Below are 27,457 nucleotides of genomic sequence, written 5' to 3'. Positions count from 1 at the left end.
GCTGTTTTTTTAATGATGTAATGCAAAATGCATCACCCTTGCGATGAGAAAATTAAGAGAAACCATCTTGACTTTTCCATGTTGTTTTACAGACACCATACATGGCCTAATTGGATTTTAATAAAATAATGGAAAAAAATATAATCGACGCCCCACAGAGTAAGTGTGTTGATCCAGCCAAGCTGTCACCACAGTGACAACTGCCTGTCCGAAGGCCCTTTTAGGACTCTCAATGTATAGTTACAAGTTTTGATCCTTGTCTAAGAGTCTGGCATTTCTGCAATTACGCTTTCAATAAAAGCGTCTGGAGCTGAATATTGCAACAAATGTTCAGTTTAAAACTAAATATCCCAAGGCCTGCTGGTGTGCCCTCAAACGCCCACTTTCTTTGAAGAACATTTCAGTCCCATTTCTTATAAGGTCTGATGAGTGGCTCCTGGTTAATCTCTGTCTGTCTCCCTGGTAACAGTCAAAGGAAGCAAAACAGAGGTGGGCAGGGAGGGAGTCTCCAACAACTATTCATGTTATCAGGGTCCATCAGCAGGTGACCGGTCCTCATATCCAGGAACAATAAATACAGCCCGTGGCTAATGGAACAACCACACGGCTTTCTTCCAGAGTTTCAAAGGAATTAGCTGGAAGCCAGACTTGGAGACCAAAGCTTCTCTAAACTTCAGGTCTTACATTTTGCCTGGACATCTGCAATTCTTTTCATAGTTTGCTCAACAATATATTTTTTTATGCTAGACAGTCTTATTCGGGAAGTCTATGCTAGACAGTCTTTATTCAGGAAACCTGTGCATAGAAATCACCGCTGTCAGAATTACGGCAGCCCTTTCAGCTCTTACATAATTGGAATTAAAATATATAGCTAAAGGGAAACAGCAAATCATAGCTTAATGTGTGCCTAAAAGCAAGCTGCACGTATAATTGCATAACATTTCTGAATGTTTGCAAAAGAAAAAAGCAGAAAGAAAGAAAATGAAAGCATGGTACAGCTGCACTGGGTTCCGTAGCTCATGGTTTTCCAAGGAGTCGACATATGACTCACCTGAATCACTTTCCAAGCAATAGCAATTTAATGTGCCTTTTTAATAACAGCTCTACAGGACTCTAGCTAAAAATGATAAATGATAATGGCTTGCTGTCAAACTGAGTGTCAGGGTGACATCCTCTCATGAAGAATATCAAAATAATTAAGTCAACGGAGAAGCGTAGCCGGAGTCTTTCCCATACTTAAAAGCGACTTTTCAATGTAGAGGAAAGAAGTGTCAAATTGATAAATTCCTTAGTAAATGATGATGCTGAAATTAGTGCAGGCTAAGCAATCTAACTCAGCTAACATCTTGAATCCAAAAAGATTGGATTGATTCTGTCAAAAAAGACCAAAACCAGAAGTTCCCCCAAATCATCCTCTTTTCTGACAGAAGACAGCTAACAAAAGGGACTGACTGGAATTACGGATAATGTTAACAACATTACTTAAAACAAATCCAATGATAAATAGCCAGCAGATACATTAGTTTGTTTTTCTGCTTGTTTGTTCTCAGAGCCAGCGATAATTTTTCAACCATGTCAAGGAACTTTAGAATCATCATGCTTCATAATTCATGACAAATACATGAGGTCTTGTTGACTTCAGTTTAAACAACGAAGAAACAGTAAAATGAGGAGGAACAGAAGCAGTGTAGAAGGGCAGCTGCTGTGTGATTCCTCTGGCAGTCTGCACCCACTTACGAAACTGGGGAGTTTCTGCCCTTGAAGCCCGACGGTTCTTGGCTTGGCCAAGCTGTCAGCCTCCAAATATACCAGTGCCCTTGCACAAAGAAGCATTATTTTCTATAGAATTATAAAACTATGACCCACTGAAAGTCAGCTGGCCAAAAGCAAGGAACTTGGTCAACTTCCCTTGAGACATATCCATGGTTAAAAGCTCTGTGTGTGGTGGTTCATAAATGATTTACCCCCAAGAAGCCCCAGTAAGAAGCCGTGACTCGGAGATACATCATTTACTTCTAAGAAAGTCGTGGCAAGGACAAAGCTCGTTAGGGGAGGCGTTAGCTCTTGGGAGATCATTTTGGTCTCCCCACTCCTCATTATGTCTACAAATGGTTCTGGGGGGCTCTCCACAGCAGATCTCTAATTCTGCGCCTGGGAGCTGGTGTGAGGGCCATCGCCAGGCTGGGCACAGGCCCGCGACACAGGCGGGCTAAATAATTGAGACCAAATACCTTGTTATTAATGTGTCCTACACCACTCAGAAATGAGTATATGGTGCCATGCCACACGTGTGGTGGAAAGGGGTCCTTCCCCAGAGATCTTGCCACTAAGTTTAGATAACGACCAAGTGAGAACAGTACCACAAAGGAGGGGTCAAGGTGTCTGTAAGGCATTCGAGTCTGTGAGAGCTGTGCATGAGGCAAGTCTCTCTCCTGTTACATTGCCTGCCAAGAGCCCCAATAGCTCATGGAGGGGAGAGCCGAGGCACAAAATATCCCTAGACTTCTGTGCTGGGGGAATTCCTGCTTCCACTGCCAATTAAAGATAGAAAAATTCCTACGCGCATGCATAGGAGCTGGACTCGCGGCTGAGCTCGGCGCACGCTTGAGAGCCAGATCCTACGAAACACCAGTTGAAAGAGGCTCTGCAGCTGTTCTGGAGCATCAGCCTGGCTTCCTCGCTCAGCTCAAGATAACTTCCTGCCAGACTTTTGTTGCAAAATGATGCTAGGAACAGCCACGTGAAGTTGTGGCTCCCAGTGATACCCATATGGACAGAGCAAGAGCAGGACTGGGTCTAACTGGGTCCTACCCCTTTCACAGGGTCTGAACAAGGCTCCCTAACTTTTTTATGGAATACCTGAAGCACCTGGCAAAAGGCCACTACCATGAGGTGGTTAATTGAGCCAGAGAAGCTTGGCTAGGTATTGGGTTCCTCTGCTTTGAAGTGAGGTAAGAGATACCAAGAAACCACATTAATAGGAAAAAACGCAGAGCCAGAAACAAAACATGAAAAGAAAAAGCGAGCATTTCCCTTTTTAAACATGTCTTTAGTTCCTAGAACTCTAGGTATATTTAAACAGAAACTGTAATTTTTCCAGTAGCTTAAGATAAAGGAAACAGGTAAGGAGAAATTAGTGGGGGGTTGTCATTGTTCTCCTGGGTTTCACTGATGCTGGGATTAAGAATCTAATATTTAGGTATGGCCATATAGGTGACATGCATCAAATTGTCTATGTGGACTGTATCTAGTTATGAGCATAAAAATCTATTGTTTCTGAAAAATGTGTTGTAATGAAGCATCAGTATCTAGTAGCTGCAATATACTATTATGAACATTCTTATTTTAGTCTAGCAATCAAGCCATATATTTTACAGTAGATTTAATATCAGTCAATGCACTTTTATATTGTTGATATCTAAAAATATGTGCTAATAAATACATAATAAGAAATGAAAATAGAAAGGAACACTCACATCTAGTTGGAAAAAGTGCTTTCATCAAATCTGTTTTTAAAATCTTCTGTCCCTTTATCTGTTTCATGATGAACCCTTTCTATTCGTGATAGGCAAGTTGCATATTACTCAGATTCTCTCTGACCTGAACTGATTCCTTAACCTCAGCTCTACAGCCAGCTGTTTTTCAGCACTACACTAAGAATAGTAATACCAGACTGTGTCAGTAATTCTGTTTTTTTTTTTTTAATTTATTATGTGACAGAATAATACTGGCTTGTATGCTACAAGTTGAAAAAGTACATACCTGGTATTTGTTTTCCCAAATTTTAATGTAATTATAATTCCATAACAAAATATGTGAAATAGTGAATTATTTGAGCATTTGTAAGGGGATCTATTTTCAACTGAAATAATAACAATACTTGACAGGCTTAACCAGCTTTTCATTTCAAGTGAGTATCAACAGTTACAGCAGTCCTACAATATTTTTCTGTCAGAAAAGATTTGATCCACCACCATCACAAATGAAAAGTGGAATTTTTGTAGCCAGCTGATAGTCAGATACCCTAATCGATAAAACAATTCTTTATTTTAGGGTGCCTCTTGAAATTAAGAGAAGCTGGAACGTTGAACATGTCATGGTAGGGATCTAAATTTCCAGACAAAATGCTATCTTAATAGCGCTAAACTGGTTTGTTTGTTTGTTTTTATAGAATTAGACTAAATAAGGAAAGTGTCTCTCCTAAAATGTAAACTAGTGAAAGAGACACAAGCAATTAGCACAAGGAAAACATTTTCACGTGATAAGTCGATCTGGGCTGTTTTTTCTGCCCAGTCAGCAGTATCTGAAAACAAAGCAGCCCCGGCAGCCCTAGGAGACAGCTTGTCTGCCCGGCCCTTTTTCCAGGGGATCTCTTAATTTGATTTAGCGAGCGCACAGCAAGCCTTCCAGGTGTCAGAATTTAATATGCCCCACAGCTGCAGCAAGCGGCAGCGCCAGGCCGGGGAAACCCTCCGTGGAACCTGCGGCTTTAAGGGACACACGTCTGTGCTGGCGTCCCCACCTCCCTGGTTATCACAACAATCGGGAGCAGGCAATAACCCCAGGTCTTGTCTCAAGTGATTCGTGAGCAGTTGATAACCAATGCTTCACTAAGCTCTTGGGGTATATAAGCCCCAGGGCTTTCAGTGTGTCTGATGCTTTGGGGCTTCTGACATCTCCTATCCTGCAGCCTCGGAGCCACCAGAAGATGTTTTGGGCAGCAAAGATACTTGCTCTGGCTCTGAGCGGTTTCCTAGGAATGGCAACGGGCTTTGACATTGGATTATCCACCAAATGTGTGGCCATACCTAAGGAGATGGCCATGTGCCAAAAGATTGGGTACACCGAGATGAGGCTTCCCAACCTGATGGGCCACACGAGCATGGAGGAGGTGATCCTGAAGTCAACTGCCTGGCAGCGCCTGGCACACACCGACTGCCACCCTCACGTGAGGACCTTCCTGTGCTCTCTCTTTGCTCCCATCTGTCTAGACACGTAAGTACCACAGCGCAGCACAAAAATCCAGCCTCTGGAAGGCTGGGTTTGATCCAGAGGAGGGATCAAATCAAGCGTGTGTTTATCTAAAGTGGACCTCCACTCCCATTGCTTATCTGAAATAATTTTATTAACTTTCTTTCCTGCTCACTGGAGAAAAATGTACTGCAAACATGTTCTAAAAAGAATGCTGTTGCCAAAGAATGCTGTATTTTATTTTGTTGCAGTCAGAACGTTATTCTTGTTTTCACTTTAGGATTAAACCTAAATGCCACTGAATTTAACATCTATTGTGAATAAAGTTATACTTCTGCCAAATCTTTTATTGGATAGCAATAAAAAAGTTTTTAAAACTGCGACTTATAAGCACAGTCCAGTCCATGCACAGACCACTTAGGTAAAATACACAGAGCTGCTATGTGTAGAGCTGTGTTGTACCTGGAGAAGAGCGGCTAGCGGTGCGGGAGCTGTTGGGACGGTCGCCGCCGCCCTGCGCGAGCGGCGCTGCTCACGCCGCGTCTCCCTCGCCGCAGGTTCATCCAGCCCTGCAGGAGCATGTGCGCCGCGGTGCGGGAGCGCTGCGCCCCGGTGCTGGCCTGCCACGGGCACCCCTGGCCCCGCAGCCTCGACTGCGACCGCTTCCCCGCCGGCGACGACATGTGCCTGGCGGCCCTCGCCAAGGAGCACGGGCGCCCGCACAAAGGTGGGTGGCAGCGGCGAGGGGACGCGGTGCACGGGGTCCGGCACAGACACGGGCTCTGCTTCCCGGGCAGCCTGATTTTGTACAGAGTCGTGTATTTGGTCCCCTGGAGCACACTGGATTTATTTGGTAGTCTATTTATAACCTTTTTCAATGGCCCTTATCACTGTGGGATGTGATAAACTTATATACGCTTATATAAGTTTATATGTAAGACCTATATGAATATAGGTCTTAGATCTGCTCAGAACAGCTGAGGGGAGTTATTATCAGATTTTCTTTAGGGAAGCCTGAGACACTGTGGGCTTAGTGCTCAAATCCTCAGATGTGCTCAGGCTTATTAACTTCTGTAGTAAAGCATAGAAATCAGCTGGCACATCCAAATTCATACATTCACAATCCCAGTCTAGCTGTACCCAGGATCACGAACAGAATTGTTCACTCACCCCGCTCCCCACCCACCACAGCTCTATGAAAAATAACACAATGCTGATCACTGACTTCTAACAAGGACTGAGCAGGCATGGAAAATGAAATTAAATTCTTCACTAGCCATGCTTGCAGGGAAGCTGTAGACATTGACATTTTCATAGTTGCGTATTTGCTTTGTGTTGCCTGTGGATAAACTCCCAACTTTTACAGCCATAAATTAATTTAAAAAAGATTCTGGAAGGTAATAATGAGACTTTGATACTTCTTATCAGTGCTACCAAAGCCTGCGTGCCAGAGCTGCCCAGCAGTGGAGGAATTCTTTACGCACAAAAGAGTTCTTGAAGTTTTCTGTGACAATAACTTTGGTAAGTTCTTGCTAATATAACTGCTATTAGAGAAACAAATAGCTCTTCTAAAATGCTTTAAAATCAGGATTAAAATAAGTGGCAGTTTCTGCTGGGATTTCAAAGTCTAAATCCTGAGAGTTTGGTTGCTGACTTAAACAACCTAAGATTACTTTTTAGACTATGTTCTTTCTAAACAAAACATAAGGAGGATTTATTTTGCATGAAAGGTTTACCATTTATTTCACAACCAAGTAGCCTTTTTATTCTTTTCTAGTTGGCTATTGTAAAATGAAAATACATGTGGCAAAAGCAGGTCTGTCTTCTTCATTGTTAAATCCAAAGGAAACCAATGAGTAAGGGTCCTTGTTACTTGTGAGCATGAGTTTTTTTTTTTAGTGACAAACAGCTTACTCAAAAGAAGACTCCACAAATTATAACAGTAAAAAGCAATTCTTAGCTCATGTTGTCTTAGTGGAGTGACAGGCAGTGCCCTAGAAACTTCCTGCAAAGCCCTTTGAAGTCAACAGAGACTCCTAGGGATGCATTAAGTGTTGGTAGAGTTAAGTGGGAGAGGTAGATGCCTGCAATGAAAAGGTAATAGCTAGAAAAATTGGTATTAGCAAGATTTACCAGTTCATCATATCAACAAAGTGGCAGTAGAATTGCTTGGGCTGCCTTGTGATGTTAGAATAATCCTTAAAATACCTAATTAATAAGGTTAGAATCTAATTATTAAGGTTAGATCTAATTATTCACAAATTCTAACATACACCATGATGATAACAATATATTAGCCTCCTTTATGAAAACATTATGCTTTCCCAGTTACATGATTCAGTTTAAAAAAAAAAAAAAAAACCATAGCTTTTATTTTAAATGTTTCAAAGTGTATATTGCTGCTGGAGAAGATGTCACCCTACTCTGCCATCATAAATTACAGTAGTATTTTTAAGGAATTTTCCTACTTCAGCTGGTAGTGTTTCTTAATATATTTGAATAAATGGAGTGATTTACATGTTTTCTTTTTTGTTTGTTTGTTTTTCCTTAGCAGTGAAAGTAAAGCTCTCCAAAAAGAGAACAGTACTTGGTCACCAAGATTTTAACATTGAATGCCAAGTGGAGTTCATCATCCAGGGTTCAGTTCTGCCTTATGAAACGCAGAATATGATACAACAGTGGCTGCTTATCAATGAAAACTGCACAGAGAGGATGACTCAGCCCCATCGTCCTATGGTGTATCTCCTTGTGGGGAATATTGAAGACGGTGTCGTTTTAGTAAATCACATTTATCGTTGGCAGAAGAGGGACTCCCAGCTGACTTCGGCCACTCAGAAGTGGAGATACCATAAATGCTTGTAAATATTTATCTTATTATCTGTAAAAAAGATGATTACACTTCTCATTTCTAACCAATCTTGTAAATAGAAATGTACTATAAGTGGAATGTAAAGTCTTCTTTTCTTTAGAAAATGTATTATAAGCTAAACTCAAACTCCATGTAAACAGGCCTGTTTTCTCAGGCCTGATATTTGTTCATATCAAGTTTGAACTTGCTCAACCACATAAAAATGTTTTTTATTTCATGTACTTTTAATGCAGTTTCCTGAACCGTCCATCCTGCCCTTTTCTGGGAGTCACCTACATTTTTCCTTAGTGTTTGCTTCATTCTCTTCATGTTCTCCCACTAGAATATTGTAAAAGGAGGTGGCCCTCTGCTGGCCACTTCTGCAGGAATCAGAATAAACAGGAATAAATAACTGTGTATACACCACGCTTGACCCTAACCACAGAAAGATTTAGTTATTTGGTGTCATTTTGTAGTGACAGTGTTGACACTACCTCAGAGGTAACATGGGAACACAGGCTAAATGCATTTTTTGAATATTTTTCCTCACAAGTGACCCTCCTGACCTTATACAGTTCAGCTGGAGTCTCATCAGCCTCCTCTAAAGAATTGTCCATTTTCATTTTCTTAGCTGAAATAAAGCATTAGACACATTTAACAAGTCAATTCAGGAATGTTACTGTCTGAGAAGACTGCAGGGGGCTAAGGGAATGATAACAATTCAAGAAATGCAAAACATTACGGTGGCCACATAACATCCCCAGCTGCCCTGCAACATTCTGAGCTGCTACCAGAGAACTAAAGAAGATGGACAGAACTTGACCAAATTTTAGTTTACTTAAATAAAGATGGGTAAGAATCACAAAACCAAGTAACTGACAACACATAACCTAGAAACTCTTTCAGTACTATAGCACCTTTTGTGGTTGTATTTTTTGAAATATGTTAAATTTTATGACCAGCAGCTTTCTAAAAGTCCACGCTGTCATGATCTGTGCTCCTGACAAGCCGTTGGTGAACATCGACCTGTATACATGCAGGAAAAAAAAAGAAAAAGATGGGAAAAAGAGAAATTGAAACAATCTATATTCTATTTGTCTCAACAAGACAAATAGAATGAAGTTGAGAAAGAAGTAGGTTGTTCAAAAGCACAGTTCATTGATCCCACCAAGCCTCTGTGGGTCTTGCTGGTAAAATCATAAATGTTTAAAGAGGGCTGGGGCACACTGCAGCCATCGCCGATGTCAGCGCGACGCCCGGAGCCAACGTGACCCAGTTACAGAGCGGCAGGAACCTGCCCGTGCTGTGCAGGCGTTTCAGTTTCTGAGCACAAGTCTTGTTACTCTGTCACCTTTTTTTTTATTATTTCTTCTTTTTTTTTTTTTCTTAATTCCCTGGTGTTTTAGAAGACGCTGTACAGTTCAGGGTTTTTTGCTCTTGAATTTATTACACACTAGAAACGTAATGAAGTAATTCTAGTTCAGCCGTCACTGACATTAAAATATAATTCAAATAGCTGGGCCCACTTTACAGAGCTCTGGCAAAGCACAGGGGCTTTAGAGTAAAGGCAATTTGCTCTATGTTACACTTATATCCAGTTTAAGGCTTTCTGCTATAGACCAGTGGAATGTAAAGTGGCACGAGTGCCAGTGAAAATTAAATACAGGAGTTTTTGAGAAATTTTCACCTCACAAGTGTTGAGGAAGTGCTCAGAAGGGAAATACTCCGGGAACATTCACTTCCAGCACGGGCTTTGAAACACACCTTCCTACAGGACAGAAGGGTTTCTTATTAAATCTCACAGGGATATTTTGCAAATTTAAGAACACACAAACTGCAGATTTCCAGACAGCGAGCGGCGCCGCCGCAGCAGCCCCGCCACCCAACATGGCTGCCCGCGCCGCCCCCGCTCCCTCAGCGAGCGAGCGAGCGAGCGAGCCCGCCCGTCCGCCGCCATGGCCGCCATGGCCGGGCCGCCCACCGGGCCGCCCACCGGGACCGCCCACCGGGACCGCCCTCCCGGCCCGGCCCGGCCCGGCCCACGGCCCGGGGAGCCCCGCGTGGGGGCGGCTCGCGGTTATGGCGCTTCCGCGGCCGGCGTGAGGCAGAGGGGTGTGGGCTTCTTCCTCAGCACTCAAGCGAGCACGCGGTTTGCTTTAAAAGGTGTGTCCTCCGTTTAGACAAATGTCTCCTTTGTGTCTATTAAAATACATTAAAAAGTTGTTAATGTAAGTCCCTGTAGCTGTGGTACTTAGGGTACGCGTTAATCATATCTTTCTACATTTTGTGGTTTTATACTGCAGGTTTTCACATACACCTCCATTTGCATCTGCCACAACAGGTAAGTGTCACGGCAAAGCTGGGACCAGCAGGTAGGTCTGGTGTGTTCTTGGAGCCTCAACCACCATAAAACCCGGCAGGGGGGTGAGAGGAGCCAGGAGAGATTCCCTGACCTCCATCTGCACCAGGATCTGGGATCACCTCGATAAAATCCAGCTGGGCAGGAATCCTGCCTGGGCATCATCATCCAGTGTGGAGATCAGTGCCCCTTCTGCCCTGCTTCCTCCACACTGCCCCAACTTCTCCAGGTTTTCCTTTGATTTTGCTTTGTAATCACAAAGTCTGAAGTTCAAACCAGACATAGGTTATCCGCTTGTTAAGTATTATAACAATGTTTTAATATATATTTCCTGCTTGCCTGAAAAACATGTCATAGGATCTTCGTCTTGTTTTGCCTGTGGCAATGGCTTCAGGAACAGCATTGATTTATGATGAGGAAATGACCTGTCATAAACTACTTTGGAATGAGTAAGTCAATAACGGTTTTTTGTTGTTGTTTTGTTTTGTTTTGTTTGTTTTTTAATGAATAGATTCTTATTAGGGCTTCTAAGAGAGGTAACATATATAATTTTACCTCAGTTTACCTAGTGATACCTAGATACCTAGTGATAGGTATCCTGTCACTTGCTTCATAAATAGAAACTCTTGCCTGTGGTACAAAAACTTTATTGTCACCATGTATCCAGATGCCCTCATGAGAACCTGCAGCTGCATTTGACAGGCTGTTGGCCTTAAGCTCAGTAGGCCTTAGTTAAGACCTGTCTAGTTTTAGATATCTGAGTAATCCTCTGAAAAAAAAGTCCTTTAACAAAACTACTTATAAAGCTGAAATGTAACAAAATTGGGGCCTTGGGAAAAATACATAGATATACCAGCTGAAGCTCTTTTTGTAGTAGCTTAGTGGTAAATTCAAGTTTGCCTGCTTTACACATGCATAAGTCACTTTCCTAAATGTACCTAAATTACCAATGTACCAATATATTTAATGCTGTCTCAAAATGGAAGTTCACTGTTGTCTCCTTTCCTAAACCCACTTTTTGTGTCTTAACCTACTGCTTTTCAGTTCAGTTCAGTTTTGGTGCATGTGTGTGTAGTTAAGTGTTCCAGTAACGAGAGAGAAAAGAGAGAATGATGCTATTCTGTTTCTTTTTTTATTTTAGAGCTATATACTTTTTTCACTTTAACATGTTTATTGCTTATTTTTAGTCCAATTTGTGATATTGAAGTACCAGAAAGACTGTCATCGTCTTATGAGCAGCTTAAACATTACCATCTTGTGGAAAGATGCGTCCGTGTGCCTGCCAGAGAAGGAAGCGAGGAGGAGATCCTGTTGGTTCACAGGTCTGAAATTTGCTTTCTTCACCTTTCAGATTAATTCAGTGAAATAACAGACCTTTCTACCTGTGGATCATAAAAGTCTAATCCGAAACTTAGTGACTTCAGACATTTCAGTGGAGAGTAAGTCATGTTAAGTGTAGCGGAGGTGCTGAAGTATGAAGCTGCTATTCCACTAAATCCCCTTTCTCACACTTTGAATTCTTTTGAGTTACAGGGGTTAATTTATGCACAGCATGAAAAGTAATTTCTAATAAAAAATGGGATAAGACAGGAGGGAGAAAAAAAAAAACAGAATAATGGAAAATCCTTAGAAGGATTTTTCTCCTCTTTCTTCCAAACTTCTCTGAGGTAGAGTGAACCAAACAGAAAAGCTTGGCAGCTAATTTCAATGGGGGACTTCATGGCAATGAAGTCTGCCTTGCTGTGATGGTTGTGCAGTGGGCATACGTGCTGTGTGTGTGCTCATTTGCCTCCTTAGCAGGGAGCAGCCAGGGTGGATTCCTCTGAAAGGGAAGGACAGCTGGGAGCAGAGCAGGGTGACAAGGCAGAAAGGGTTGGTGGCTACAGGGACAGTAACAGGACCTAGCGCAGGTCTTGGGATGGATGAGGTTCAGCCAGGAGTCTGGATTGCCAGACGAGTCCATAGGGTTAAGTCTGAGATCAAGGTAGGGATCGGTCCACAGGTCCAGATCAATGGAGTTTATGGCTAGGCATAGCCATTGCTGCAGCAGAGCTGCAGTGTAGGCACAAGCGAGAGCTTTGCCTTAAAAACAACTCCAAAGGAAGGAGGGAAGCCCCTGCAGAGACCTCTTTGCAGAGCTGCTTGGAGGGAGCCTCCCCCGAGGTTTCCAGCTGATGTTTTCTAGGCCACGAGCTGCATCGTCTCTAAACTGGTCCTGAACAGTGCAGCCAAACTCCCCAGAGGGGAGGGATGTCTTGATCCTTGTAATGAGAGCATAGCTTCATCCTGAGGCGTGCTTAAAATAATCCAGCTTGCAGAACAGTATTTTTCCTTGGAAACTCCTTGCTCGTTAGAATGTAACTAGTGCCAAATACAAATAAAAGTTTTTTTTTTTTTTTTTTTTTAATTTTAAGTATAGTGCTGATAGGGTGCTAAAGAGTCTTGATCACTATTCCCAATGTAGTTGTCCCTGTTAGATGACTTGGGATAGATTATTTAACTGAGTGGTATCTTGGTTTTCATGGATAAGCTACAGATAATAGTATTTTCTCCTTTCTTCAGGTTTTAAACTAATAGCTAAACAAAACAGTTTCAGATTGAAACAGACATCTACGTGACAAATACATAATTACTGTGGAAATGTTTTGTATGTGTTCCCAGCTAGGCACTGAGGCTGATGGAAAAGTTCAGCTAGTAATTAGAGTCATTCAGGTTCTTGTCATTGTAATCCTGTTAATTCATTCCTTTTCTAGGCCACTGATTTGCTTTATTTCTGTTAGATGGCAGCAGGGTGTCTCATTCTGTGTGGTGAAATTCTAGTTGCTTCAGCACTGGCCGCCAAGGGGAACGCACACACGGGCATCATTTCCTGAGCTGTGGCACAGATAGGAGAGTAGATACCATTGACCTCCTCTCTATCCCGCTAGACAAGAGTAAGAAAGCAGTGGCAGTGACTGTGTGAAACACTGAATCCAGTACCCTCTTGAATTAGTAAAAAGAGAGATGGTGGTGCACACCTGGTGAGAGACCTCTTTTCCATCAAAGTCATAATTCACACTGATAACTGTCAAAATCATAATTTAGTTCTTGGTCTCTGTACATAAGATAGATTGCAAAATAGACTGGTACACGATAGATGGACAGATGTCTTTTTGTAATAGCAGGACTAATTGCTCTTACCACTAGAAAGGGAAAAGAATGTCCTTGTGTTCTTCTAACAAACAAGAACCCTTGTTCTTCATTGCAGTCTGCATCTAACATTTCAGAGTTCCTGTTAGATTTATAAAGTCTCACAGAAGGTCACTTTAACGTAAATTCTGTGACTTCTGATTACATTTTGCATTAAAAAATAAGTATATATTTACCTAGGTAAATAGTGTGTTAATATCTTTCTTTCCTCTGCAGTTCTGAGCACTTGGAAGTTGCCAAAAGCACCCAGACAATGAATGAAGAAGAACTGAAAAGTGTTTCTGGGAATTATGATGCTTTTTTCTTTCATCCGGTGAGCAAATTAAACATTTTTTTTTCCTTTGAGCATTAACAGCATTTGTATTATTACATCTAAAAGTGCTTTTCCAAATAGGGGAAAATTGGCAATACTTTTTTTTTTTTTTGCTATTTAAATTGTATGTATTAGTATTATTGGATGCAGTGGATGTATTTATGGCATTATTGTATCTGTTGCAAGTTTATTATAATGCTGTAATTTAAATTGGTTACATGTTCTGTCATCTATTCTCTACCTGTATTATGTCAGTATAGCACACTTAGCAAATGTTATCTTATTTTTTATCAGTTAGCCACATCATTGAAGACCATTAGGGACCTGCAAATCACATTTTGTTAAAAGTTACTCTAAAACATTGCTTCAGATAAAGCAGCAGAAGTCTTTTGTATTTTTCCTCTGTAAGGTTTTATATCTTATTTTCATAGATATGATCTCACTTCACTAGTCAGATCAGTAAGTCTATCACATTTCCTGTATGCTCTAGAGAGACTGTCCTTACAAAGGACATGATGATCACAGGTAATTCTAGTAGAGACCACGTTAGAAACTATGCTGTAAAATTCTGCTCTCAGTTACCTGCATACAACTTCAGCAGACTGCCCCTATGTCAGGACAACTTGCTGTTGTGATGCATGTCGTGTACGGTTAGTTTAAAAACAATCCGGTGAGTGATTGGTGGTAACCACAAGATACTGTTTTTTAGAGCACTTACTGCTGTGCCAAATTAGCAGTAGGAGCAAGTCTGCAACTGGTCGACTCTGTGCTGTCAGGAAAAGTGTGCAATGGAATGGCACTAGTAAGGTAAGAAAATACTAAGAGAGTCTTTGCTTTTCACAGAATTTCCTTTGCTGGGAATACCTATATTTAATTTTATTTTAGGCCTCCAGGTCACCACAGCCAGAGGAATGCAGCAAATGGGTTCTGTTTATTCAACAATGTTGCTATTGCAGCAAAATATGCAAAAATAAAATATGGTCTACAGAGGTAAGTGCATGGCTGGCTCTAGAGAAGCTTTTCTTAGGCATATTCAGTGCAATTTAGATACCATTTGGCACTTTATCATATTAGGATAACATCTAAAGTGTCTTGGGTGTTGAGGATCTTTTGTTCATGAAAATAACTTGGTTCATCTGTACCTCCATTAGATTGGGATGCTGTGGTTATTTCAATCAGTGTTTTCTTTTTCTGATAAATGCAGAATCCTAATTGTTGACTGGGATGTGCACCATGGGCAAGGAACTCAATATGTTTTTGAAGAGGATCCAAGGTTTGTAAGATGTTTTGTTTATTTTTTATGCTAAATAGTTATATGTTATTTATCTTCATATTCTAGATATAGACATCTTGCCGAATGTGTTTCATTCTCTTGGCTGTTTTAGTTACTATATCATTCCTTCCTTTATTTGTTATCAAACAGGGAAAAATATCTAACAAGAAAATGTTACCTAAGGAATAGCACAGAATGAGCAATATGACTACCTTGGTTTGTCAGTAAAAAAAAATATATATATTCTAAGCCAGCATTCAAATAATCTGTCAATTCTGTCTGCTCAGGAACCTCTCTGTTTATTGAAGTAATAGTTGACAAAGCCCATTAGTTTTATGTTGCTTTCTGAAAATAGGTTCTTGAAACAAGTCTCCTTTTCTGAAAATGCCTTATCTTTCATCTTAAAGGCACCCATACAAGAAATCTGTAGCAGTTGTCCGAGTTAAGGGGGAAGGAGGATTCTGTTTTCCTTCCTGCTTTCAGTCAGTAGGGCCTCCAAGTTTGGGATATGTCAGTTTTGACATTTTCATTAAGACATGTTTGTTTCTGGTGTCTTTCAGTGTTTTGTATTTTTCGTGGCATCGCTATGAACATCAGGAATTCTGGCCATCACTTAAGGAATCTGATTATGACGCTGTAGGTTTGGAAAGAGGAAAAGGGCGTAATATAAATTTGCCTTGGAATAAGGTAAGCATCATGTAGAGCACAAAAAGACAAATACAGCAACTTTCTATCTTTACATTACGTAAGGCATTTTCTGGAAGGTGCCCTGCTTCACTTGCCTGGCAGATGTCACGGTGCAGTGCATCACATTCCTGATGCAGAATGTCTGCTCAGAAGTACGTCTCAGAATGTGACAATGTTAAAATAAAAATATATATATTCTGTTTTCATCAAAATCTTGTCTAGCCATCAAGTCAGAAATAGTTTGAGGATATGATTATTGCTCAGCAAAGAACTGAAGCTTGTACTCCAAGAGTGAAAGTGCTGGAAATCAGTGTACTTTACTTAAATGGGTTTGTTTTACTCGACTCGGTAAAGTTGCTTCATCCTTAACTGTATTTCCATAATGTCACGAAGAACTTAGAAGAAGTGAACAGAAGAAAATCTGTAATTCCAACAGAAGAATATGATCTTTATTGTATTTTTACTACTATATATTCTATCCTATGCAATTTTACGTTTTTGGTATATTCTTTGTGTATATGTGTGTATTTATAATAAGTTATTTTAATATTATTTTATATTATATGTTGTCATATTATGTTTTGCAGGTTGGCATGGGAAATTCAGATTATCTTGCTGCTTTTTTTCATGTCTTGCTTCCAATGGCTTTTGAGGTAAATTATTTTTGCTCTGTTACTAAAATAACAAAATCGCAGGCTACTTCTTCAATACATTTTAAGCAGGTACCTTCAAATATATTTTGTAGAATTGTAGCACCTAGCAGTAATGCAAATAATACATTATTTCTGCTGGTAAGAATGGTGTCCTCATTAACTGAATAATATTTTTGAAATGTTTAATTTTTAAATATTCAATATGAAGATGTGTATCTTCTCCAGCAGGATTTATGGGCCATCTTGTATTCAATTTTATTTTATTCCTGTTTATGATTTAGTTGAGTACAGTTAAACGTGGTTTAGTTGAAACCAAATACAAAACTGAAAAGAGGACTTAGGAACGGAGACCAACATCTTTCTGTTTTTACAACAGTTTGATCCTGAGCTGGTTCTTGTGTCCTCTGGATATGATTCAGGAATTGGAGACCCTGAGGTAAGTAGCCTGTCATGGCCTTTGTGCAGTCGGTCATAAATCTGATTCTAAAATACTTCTGCTTCTTAAATGTCCACTGATTGTTAGATGGAATTCACTTTGACCAGACAAGAGTTTGAGCCTCAAAATATTAGGATGAGACTGTAAAGACCAGATTATCCCATAGATATAACTTGCATGTTGTTTTTTGTACCTTCCCTTAAAGTAGTTGGTTCAGCATTTTTTGCTAGATGCATACTATTGGAGATAAATATTCCAGTATTTTGACTTAGACCCATATATTTCAGATTGCCATTTTTTTTTAACCAACATTCTGAGTCAGGGTTATAGCTCTCTATTAATAATTTTGTTTGCTTTAGGGTCAGATGAATGCCACTCCTGATGTTTTTGCCCATCTTACCCACTTCCTCATGCAGCTAGCTAATGGAAGGCTGTGTGTTATCCTGGAGGTAAGGCTGATGGGGAAGGGTCTTTGTATTAGAGCTATATCAGCCAAGCTAGACAGGAGAAAGACAGGCCTCTTAACAATGTATTTGATGAATAAGCTGCATTATGGATGCTTTTGCAAGAGTGTCTTTCTTTGTTTTAAAAATGTTTAACTGAAGTATGCTCTTACTTGGCAGTGAAGCCTTTACTCATTTTTCCCTTGTTTTTTAAATTACAGAACATCTCTTTAAGAACTCTGTTTTAACTATGAAGTTTCCTGTTCTTAAAATCTGTATTCCAACTTACCCTTTCTGCAGCATGTTAGAAAATATTCTTTTTCAAGTAAATAGATTTGTTAGTATAATATTCCCAATGAAGTCTCCAAGAGTGCATCCATCATCTAAGAAATGATTCATTTCTTGACCTCTTTTCCCTTGAACTTTCTTCCTTCATACCTTCTCTCTCCAGCAGGTTACTGTGGGTCCTTCTGTCTCCCAGATGAAGTGCAAAGAAGCATCCCTTCCCAATGCCAACATGTAGCTGTTCTACTGGTAGTGTGCAGGAAGCAGTTTGTCATCTCCAGTCTAGCAGTCTTAACTCTAGTCCTTCAACTTCTGCCAAACCATCAGGTCAACTGGGCCTTAAAGTGTCAGTCTGTAGAGCATTTCTGCTGTATTGACATTTTAGATGGCAATGCTAGTATTTGCCCTCTAAGGATTCTTCCACAAGAATTGCTGAAGGTGCCATGTCTTGGGTAGGGTTTAGGAAGGGATATATTTCCAGGGTTTTCATGGCAAAATCATTATTTCCAAAGTCAATCATGCTAAAATGAGTGGCATCATGACACCAACAAAATTCATCAAGTTGCCTCCAGCTTACTGTTCCCAGATCGAAAACTATTGACTTACGTGTGTTTGCATATAATTCTCCATTTCTGTAAATTCATATATATTTCAAAAGTTTAGCTTTTCACTTACATTTTACAAGTATTTGTTGCTTCTGTGGCACTTCTTTTTTTCTAGGGTGGTTACCATTTGAAGTCATTGGCTGAATCAGTCTGCATGACTGTGAAAACTTTGCTTGGGGATCCTGTACCTCAAATAACTGGAGAAATGGCTCCTTGTCTAAGGTAAGTCCAGAAAGAATTTTACATGTTGCATATTTATCAAAGAAACCGAAGACGTACATGCTTCCAATGTTTTGCTGAAACAAGATTTTAATATGATACTTAGTAGGATACTAGTTTCTGCTTCAGAAAATTACCATTCCAAAAAAGTCAACCTAGATACAGTTTTGTGAATTTTGTTTTCTGTACCTGGAATTAATGCAGAATTGTAATCCGTCAAGAACTTCTTATAATTTAAAATGTTTATCACTGGATTGTTCCAGGGTAACAAGGCCATGTCATTCAAGGCTGAGGCCAAGCCAATGCCGGTTAATAGCAGCCATTTTTGGAAAAGTCTGTAATTGCAGTGATTAGTTCTTCAGGCACCAGAATCACTTGCTATAGTAGAGCAAGTGCAGGATTTGACCAGCAGAAGTTGCTTCTCTGCAGAACCAGTCTGCATGACCCTCCAAATTTAAACTTTGGGCCTGACTTATTTTTGGAGACAGTAATAATTGCATTTGCGCAGTAGTGCAGCTGACCTAGTAAAGCACTCTGGACATGGGCCTATGTCAGTCCCACTTTTACACAGTGTCTTTCCTGTACCATCTTCTGCAGATCTCCACGTATCCGATCTTCGCTCTCTTTCCTACTGCAGTAGCTGCTCTGTGATTTTCCTCAGCACTGATGGCCCTCTTGCATTTTGGTGGGTAGAAGGCAGCACCTACTGGTTGGCTGTGTTATTTAAATTAAAACTCAGACCAGTCAGGCAAGCAATGGAGATGTATACAGGTTGCTGAACAGACTTGGATTTATAACTCCAAACAGTTACTGAACTGTTACTCTAAACAGACAAAATTTGCCCTATATATAATCTGACCTGTATTATGGTTGTGTGACAGCTAGTGCACTGGGACCCTTTGGCACAAACAAGAGCAGTAACAGGAAGGAGAGATTTTTACACAGAGAATATCAAGGAATTTGATTTCCTTAGTTTCTGTCCCACTTTCAATCCCTGTGAACAGATTGTTTTGCTGTTGCAAAGTGTAATTGCTCCTTTGCATTCTGTAGATGAAATCTCTGACAGAGCAAAGAGTAACAGGCGAAATCCTGTCTTTCCTGATGTCAGGGAGAGGTGTGTCTTCCCAAAAAACAGTGTCAGGATCTCACTCAATATGTGCAAATGTGCACTTAAACAGTTACTCTATGTGTTCAAAAATGTTATTCACTTCTTTTTTATTTTGCACTTCCATGCAATCTTTCCAAGTGATCTCCCCATTGATTCTCATGCTCTGTTTTTCTGTTCTGCATTTTTGGAATGGACCAGAGTTAGTTCATTTTCAGAGTTTTTATATATATATTTATATGGATGAATCATGTTCCCTGTATTTTCAATATTGCTGATGTTATTAATTCTGTTTCTTTTGTAGTGCTATTGAATCTATTCAAAATGTGAGAGCAGCACATAAGCCCTACTGGAAATGTTTGATGTATGAAGGTAATTACTTCTCTCTTTCTTCAAGCAAATATGATTGGTAAATGGATTCATATTGAAACTCAAAATGACTAAAATTAATACCACTCATTTAAAATAACTGAACTACCAGTTCAAAAAAATTATGAAACAGTGAAATGGGGTGAGACTTTATTTAGGGGTAAATGCAGAGCTGAACTGCAGTGGTATAGGGTTGAATTCTGAGTGAAGCTCCTAAACATCAAACCAAAAAAAGAAGTTCTTTGATTTCCTTTTTTGAGGATTCTGTATGCTGTGTCAAAATTTTGGCCATAAGATTTATGATCACTTAAGACCTTATCACTAGATTAAAATAAATACTTCAGCACTGGAGGTTGTTGACATCATCTGTGTTAAGAAATATTGCACATGGAAATAAATATGCACACTGCTAATATAGAACTACACAGTTTTATTAGTAAATAACTAAAAATTAACATCGATTAGGAATTAATACATGTGAAACCTCATTGGTTTTTCTTTTTTTTTTTTTTTTTTCTTCTAGATGCATCTTTTTTACAAAATCCGAGCACTAAATTACACCTGCTAGAGAAGGCTAATACAAATTCCTCCACAGAAGATGAGTCTAAGATAACCAATAAAGATGAAACAGTCAAAGTAGAAAGGTTTTTGGAATTGCACATGAAAAATATTCTATTTCCAGTACCTCCCATCAAAACAGCAGCAACAATTGAGTCTAAAGCTTCAGCACATTTGCTCCCACTATCTGTCCATGTGGTGAAGGAAATGGACATGAATGAAGTTAAAGCTCTTGTCAGGTTGGCTCTGTTTGTCCAAGTCTCAACATAATTATGAGCATAAGAGATTTAGGCACAGACTGTCATCTAGTCCTCTCTCAGTCATGGTCTTCTTTTGGTCTTGCTTACTTAATGCTAGCCAGAGTTTCTTCCTCTGAAAGATTAAGAAATTAGTGTTGACTACCACTCATATCTTTACACCTCTTTGTAGAAGGAGCCAGAATGTCTTAGAGAAAACAATTTCAAGGGTGATTGAGCAGCTAGTGCAAGCATATTTATTCGGAAGAAGGTTTTGTTAGAAGGGATCTTTAACTCTTAAAGCTCTGTGGTCATTTCTAGCTGAAAACACCCAAGCTGGCCTGATCTGAGAAGCTCAGCTTTTTGTCTTAAAAGTCCAATTCTGCTAGAAATCTACTTCCTGAACAGATTTAGATCTTCTATTTTCTTTCCAGTGCAGAGTGGAAACAGGTTTAGAGAGTTCAGGAATGCCTGTCTAGAGCATTGTCATCTTCCACCTAGAGCTGTCTTCAAGAATGAATGTGCAGCACACAAAATATAACCTATCAGTATCGCTGCAAAGTGCTATATCAGTGTCCTCTTCAAAAGCACTGGAGTTTTGTCCTTAACCTATTTTTTCTTCATTTATTTTACAGTGCCTTTTATGGAGACCTTGTGAAAGAGGATGAAATTTTGCCTTCTCTTGGGAGTATGTTGGCTGTCCTAGATAAAATACTTACGAAGCAGGTAATAATAATCTGCTTTGATCATTTGAGGTGTTGCTTTCTTCTTATTTCTGCTTCTGCTCTTTTCTCATCAATATATTAGTTATGTCTTTCACAATCCTGCTACTCTTAGCTAGATTTTTTTTAGTTACAAGAGTAAGTGTGTAAGGTCAGAAAACATTCAGGAATAGTTGTTAACACCAAGGTATTTTCTAATTATTTTGGGGCAAGGTAGTGCCTTGCTTTTCTGCAGCCATGGCAGATAAGGCAGCAAGAACCTTTCATCACCCATAGATAACAGGGCTGAGCCAGCTATTTGCTCTTGGAGTTGAGGGGAGCAGGAAGCTTTTTTGCCAACCAAAGATAAAGCAGCAACAAGAAATTTGAGCAGGAAATGCTGCGTTCTGTCCCAGTGCTCAGATTTTGTCTTTAGGAGACAGTTAACTTAGCCTTAAAGATGACCAATGCTTGCCATGCTACGTGAAGCTGTCCCCACCTCCTATGATCTGTAGAGTATACTTGGAGTTGATTTTTTTTCTCTCCCTCTTTATTGATTTACTGAAGGTGCAATTCGATATTGCTTAAAACACCACTGTATACCATAAAGGCAGTAATTTAAATCCAGCCTTTTGACTCTTACAAGGTGAGGAGTGCAGAGAAGATAAACGTTGAGGGTGTGAGTTTGTACTTATATATAACCTGGAGAACTAAGGAGACAAATGGCAAGCAAACAAAAAGAAAAAAGGCAAGCAAAAACAAGTATATAATGAGATCCTTATAAATCAGTATTGCTATTTGAATGAAAAGCCCTCTCTAAAAGTATCAAGCTTGTGAGGAAGAGTTACTGTCAGGATGGCCTCTTGCTTGTAACCTGGCTTCCTACCAACTGCTGGTAGCCACCTCTGAAGACTTCAGGGACAACTTTCCTTTCTCTCTCTTTTTTTTTTTCTTGTTTTTTTACTAGATTTAATACTGAATATAGCTCTAGGAAATTCAGTAAATATTTTAAAAAGATGATAACTGGTGGAAAAAAAATAGAACTTGTAATGAGCTACAGATGCTAAGCTGAGCTTTTTATGTTGACAGAAAGAGAAGCAAACACCTAGTTCAAAGTATTACAGAGCAGAAACAAACACTTGGAGGTAGAATGAATATTCCTGACATTTGTGTTTATCAGAAAAGAATCACTTGCCATAGTTAAAGGAAGAGTCAGAATTACAGATCAGAGAGAATCTTCTTGTAATAGTGTGCATTCTTCTGGTGCAACATGACTACTGGTACACTAAGGTATATCTGATCTACAGATTATTGAGAGACCCAGTAAAGATGAACTTCTCCCAGAGAAGCTTTTTTCACAGCTGCCTTTCTACATAGCACAACACTCTTGAAGTAAGTTGCCAAATAGAAGAATTTTTTGGCATAACAATCAAATACAGCCTTTTTGTAGAAAATGACTTGCTAACATTTTTTTTAAATCTTACTGTGTCGCACCTTTCATGCACCTTTAGTTTCGTTTGAATCATACCTATATATAAACATATAGAAACATTAGTTATAAATGAAAATGGCGTGGTATTGTGCGGCATTAATTATTCCTGAATAAAAAATGTATTTTGTAGGCATGCAATGGAATTGCAGAATCACCCAGAGTTTCCCTTTCTGCTGCTGTTGCATTAAGACATTCTGTTCGTTTTGGATTTCAAAGGTGAATTTCTCTTTTGCATTTGCGTCCCTTTCATAAAATATAAAAATGTGATAAAGGTGTCTAAGATACTGCAAGCTGTCTTTGAAAAGCTTCATTTTTAAACAAATAGCACCTTGAAGGGCATACTATTTTCATATTTAATCAAGTCAATATTGTCTATAATGCCAAAAGTCTTTGCCTTACCAAAGGGAAGCACTTCTAAGGATGCTAGCCCAGGCTTTCTATGGTGGATTTTGTGTTTCCCCTTTGGCCTTCTCTCCCGCAGTGTTTGACAGGAGAGAAGGCATTTGCTGGAGCTGTCCTGAATGTATTTTCTTTATATTTTCCAATGGACCAAGTGCAGAAATAATTTCCTCTTTTTATGTAACTAATTTGCATGAAAACTCCTTTAAAAATAGCACTAATTAAAAAAAATACTCATAGGTGTATGTATACATGCTTTTATTTTGTCTTCTGCAGAGTGCTCTGCATATTTGTGGGAGACATGGAAATCACACCAAACACAGAGGACGGGTAAGGTTTCTCTTTCGGTCAGGACATCAGATCCCAAATACATTTTTTATGTTCCTAAGTAGATGCATGATGAAATGCACTGAGGAATCGTTCATGTTTACTGATGTTTTATTAATTTTAATCTGAGACACAATATAAAACATCCCCATATGTATTTCTAAAATCAAAGCTCTATTTATAAGTGTCACTTTTTTATTTTATGAGTGATTAGATATACACAGGAAAGAAGCAGAGACAGAAGTCTGACAGGACGGACTAGGCTGGGACTTGACACATTGTTCCCTATCCATCCCTAATTCACTTGGCCACTCGCAAAGGAACAAAAATAAAATATTTTTGTGCAAGTAGCTGTAGCCTCTCACCGTGTCCCAAACGCCATATGTGTTTCAGAGATGGCAGATCTATACTGGATAGAATTGTACATACTGCTGATGTTGAGTTCTTTATTCAAAGTCATCTTAAAATATCTGTACCCTTCTTTGTCAGCTCCCTTAAAGCTGATTTTTCTGTAATCTTCAATCCTTTTTTTTTGAAATATGAAAAAAAAAAAAAAAAGATTTCAATGTGAATTGGCCTCAATGTCATGGCATGTGGTTATGTAAATAACTTATCTATTACTGAGATAGGAGTTAGTGTTTAAAGAATGACAAAAGGAGTTTTTTCAAAAATCTTATTGGTTAAATACTGGAATGTGCTTTTTATTTACAGAAGAATACTCATGATACATGTTTGTGAGAAACAACAATCTGAAAGGACCAACTCCAAATACTATATCTCACTGAACTGGAAGGAGGTGAGGTTCGCTTTCATAAAGCAAAAACTGTTTTCTAAACAGAATTAATAGAACATATTTACAGATTTGTAAGATGACACCAAGAATTATATCCCTCACTGGAATTTGAACACTTGAAAACATTTCATTTTTGCCCTATCTCTTGTGCTTCTCTTCACAAGTCTTTAGTGTGTGTTAGAATGCTGAGGTTTGAGGAAAACCTCAGTAGCTGCTACTTCTCGTCTTCAAGAAGGCAGACTCACAGTGTGAGGAGCATAAGCAGGAGATGAGTATTCAGCATTGAGTAAAGCTGCTTTTGTAATAGATTGTTGTGAAAACAGATCAGTATCCTATTTTCCAGGTTAACTGCAAGTTTATTGAGGTTCACCTTATTTCTCTATTTAGCATTTGTGCTAAACTATTTTTCATTTTTGTTAAAGGGTGCTGAAGGAAATGATTTCTTTTCTGCTGTATTTGGATTCATTCTTCCAGTAGCATATAGTTATCAAGCCAATTTAACAATAATAGCTGTTGGACCAAACAGGAGCCTTGGAATAAATGGGATTTCTTTGCTCGTTGGTTTACTGCGAGGGCTAGCTGAGTCTCGAATTCTTGCAGTGATTGAGGTAAGTAATGGCACCGAGCTGTGATCATTCAAAGTGCATAGGTCACAATTCAAGTTGAGCAGCAGCCAGGGTGGCAAGGAACTGCACAGCACTGCCCAATGAAAAATACTGCCTGTATCTACATTTTCTTTGGTACCTCTAAATTTGTGGCATAGATAGCCCAAGTGTCTCTGTCCAGGTGGGATTCCACAGCTCAGAATTCTCTTGGGAAAATGAACACTTACTCTCACATGTTAAGCACATGATATGTTCTCTTTCAATGTGACTGAAGCACTTTATTCTCTTTATCCTAAAATGCTAGATTTCCTCTCTGTCCCATGTTGTGCTCTATCACACACAACTTGCATCATGGGGGAAAAAAAAAAAAAAAAAAAAAAAAAGAAAAGGTTAGACATATGCCTTGTAGAAATAACTGAAATAGAGTTCTATGTTGATGCTATCTGGGGAATCCCATAACAGGATTTTCTAATGCGCATGTGCTTTGCTTTTTAGAATAATTGAAAATTCACTTTCATCCATTTAAAATAAAATAGTCTTACATTCTTCAAAATAATTGTCAATATTCTTCATATAATATGGATGTTTCAGAAAAAGCATATGGATGCCTTCTGGATAGGGATGGATAATATGGGTAGATATGCATGCTTTTCTCACAGAAATGATGTGAGAAATGATTTAGACTGAAGCCAAATGTACCACTATAAACTGCTGGAAGCAAATAAGCTCCATTCTTTCCTTCTTTCCCTTTCTGACATTTCCTACTGTTAATCCAGGATTATTTCTTTACCCTCATAGAAGGAAGAATTGAGATACTTTCTATTTGACAAAAAAAAAAGTTTAATTTTTTTTTCAGAAAAATCTCAATTTATAGCATCTTGACATTGAAAAATTGAACATTGCTAGTTGCTAGTACTACCAACTTCATTAAAAAAAAACTTGTTAAAATATTTTATGTACTGAATTAAAGAATGTTTGATCCTAATTTTTTTTTCTACTGCAATAGAACACAGAGATGAATCTAATGCAAACTATAGCTAAAGCCTTAGCGAGTGATCCTACACCGGACTTTGGAGTCTATGCACCGCCTAGCCAAGAAAAAGTACATACAATAAAAATACTAAGGGACCAGTTTCAGCAGGAGTGGAACATGCTTCAGTGTTCAGGTAAATCATCTCTATCTTTGGTTCTTACTCATACATGTGAATTTTTAGGATGATAAAATACAGTTAGATCCTATAGCACTAAAGTCAGTAGTTCTACACTGATCTGTTGTGGACAGGGTGAAACATTAAGTCAAATTGATTCTGCCACTTGAGCCAGAAAACGCCAAACTAACACAATAACTGTACTCTAAGGAACTTTCATTATTGTTATTCCAATACTTGGTGAGACTACCAAAAATATTTTAAAGAATCGTTATAAGGTACATGCTCATTGTGATTAATTTGTTTTCTGAATGTAGCTCAAAATCACCTAACCTTTTTATGTATTTAACTGGACTCCAGGAATTCCATGTAACTCAGTAATGATTACTCTTGCTTCATTCATAAGTAGTTGAAGATCAGGTATTCTATTTGTATAGGAATCAGATTAAGCAGGTCTATGTGCTTTGAAGCATACTTACTAGAAATATTGCTCTGTTGAACAACTTAGGTTTTTCAGCAGAAATGCCATCAGTAAATGAAGGTGGATTTGCTTCTCTGAAATAAGATGGCCGTCTTCCTTTTGGAAGGAATGGTCAACAGCTGTAGTCTCACTCAGATAAAAATGTATTTAAGGGTTTGGGAATTGTCATCTGGGCTTGATGGAAAACTTTTTTTTTAATGCTCTTCTTTTTTTAGTGATGAATGCGATTTCAGGAAATTGACTTCAGAATCATTTTACGCAACATCGGCAGAAGCAGCAGCAGAAAATGTGTTGCTATGTGGTTTCCTTTTAAATCAGGAAAAGGAGGGTCGATCTGCAGCCAAAACAAGAGCCATTAGCAGTTGTTTCATCTTTTTATGATATGCAAAAATCCGTATTTTCTTCTCTAGATCTAGGGAATTGCACATGCAAATTTTGTATTGACACCAATCATGCAAAACTGACTCTTGAAAACCTGCTCCTGTGCCTTCATTATTGCACATTGGGACCAATGTTATCTGTGACTAACGTCAGGATTGTATATGCAGTAGCTTGACTACCTGAAAGCAGTAGTAGTCTAGAATATAGGAATCTGAAATGGGCAGTCATGACATCCAAATATTTTTAAACTGTTCATGCTTGCACTACTGCCACTGCTACTCTTGAGCAGCAAACCCCACAGACTAATTTCTGATGTAAAGGATTATCCTAATGTGAACTTTTTTTCTTGATTTTTTTTTCAGAACTTAAGAGGAAAACGATAAAAATACTTTGCATACTTATAAATTACAAATATATAATTGAATAAAGCATTTTAATCCTTTCAATAACATACATGCAAGAGCCATTTTATTGCTTGTATTTCTTTATTAAATCTACTTAAGAAGGAAGAAAGATATTCCTGATTGCACGAAATTCCAGATTAACATCCCTTTGTTAGCAGTTTCTTCTGTGACTTCAGC

General features: G+C 39.0%; 2 protein-coding genes across 2 annotated transcripts; both read left to right on the top strand.

The window, feature by feature from the left end:
- Positions 1-4,708: 4,708 nt before the first annotated feature.
- LOC104580475 (secreted frizzled-related protein 2) lies at positions 4,709-7,876 on the top strand. The gene is made up of 4 exons (XM_010227986.2): positions 4,709-4,995; positions 5,529-5,698; positions 6,400-6,492; positions 7,523-7,876. Exons 1-4 carry the CDS (start codon positions 4,709-4,711, stop codon positions 7,831-7,833), a joined length of 861 nt encoding a protein of 286 aa, XP_010226288.2. The 3' UTR covers positions 7,834-7,876.
- A 2,664-nt stretch (positions 7,877-10,540) lies between these two features.
- HDAC10 (histone deacetylase 10) lies at positions 10,541-26,886 on the top strand. Its single transcript, XM_088521870.1, has 20 exons — positions 10,541-10,627; positions 11,366-11,500; positions 13,584-13,680; positions 14,390-14,487; positions 14,566-14,670; positions 14,885-14,953; positions 15,514-15,640; positions 16,228-16,293; positions 16,670-16,729; positions 17,089-17,178; positions 18,178-18,284; positions 19,691-19,758; positions 20,279-20,552; positions 21,185-21,275; positions 22,873-22,958; positions 23,418-23,471; positions 24,180-24,264; positions 24,684-24,869; positions 25,873-26,032; positions 26,711-26,886. Exons 1-20 carry the CDS (start codon positions 10,563-10,565, stop codon positions 26,734-26,736), a joined length of 2,049 nt encoding a protein of 682 aa, XP_088377996.1. The 5' UTR covers positions 10,541-10,562; the 3' UTR covers positions 26,737-26,886.
- The last annotated feature ends 571 nt before the right edge of the window (positions 26,887-27,457 follow it).

This window comes from Tinamus guttatus, unplaced genomic scaffold (genome assembly GCF_059628265.1).
Source record: "Tinamus guttatus ecotype Peru unplaced genomic scaffold, ASM5962826v1 Tinamus_guttatus_pri_ptg000138l, whole genome shotgun sequence".
NCBI classification, from domain to species: domain Eukaryota; kingdom Metazoa; phylum Chordata; class Aves; order Tinamiformes; family Tinamidae; genus Tinamus; species Tinamus guttatus.
The sequence above is the reverse complement of the archived record's forward strand: the minus strand, read 5'-3'. Positions and strand labels throughout refer to the sequence as shown.

What these genes read in the sequence shown, in the direction of transcription:
- HDAC10 (XM_088521870.1), top strand. Translation starts at nt 10,563, where the DNA reads ATGGCTTCAGGAACAGCATTGATTTATGATGAGGAAATGACCTGTCAT. An exon ending in TGCTTCCAATGGCTTTTGAG is followed by an intron (nt 16,294 to 16,669) that starts GTAAATTATTTT and finishes TTTTTACAACAG; the next exon opens with TTTGATCCTGAGCTGGTTCT. An exon ending in GAAATGGCTCCTTGTCTAAG is followed by an intron (nt 18,285 to 19,690) that starts GTAAGTCCAGAA and finishes TTTCTTTTGTAG; the next exon opens with TGCTATTGAATCTATTCAAA.
- LOC104580475 (XM_010227986.2), top strand. Translation starts at nt 4,709, where the DNA reads ATGTTTTGGGCAGCAAAGATACTTGCTCTGGCTCTGAGCGGTTTCCTA. An exon ending in GCACGGGCGCCCGCACAAAG is followed by an intron (nt 5,699 to 6,399) that starts GTGGGTGGCAGC and finishes ACTTCTTATCAG; the next exon opens with TGCTACCAAAGCCTGCGTGC. An exon ending in TTTCTGTGACAATAACTTTG is followed by an intron (nt 6,493 to 7,522) that starts GTAAGTTCTTGC and finishes GTTTTTCCTTAG; the next exon opens with CAGTGAAAGTAAAGCTCTCC.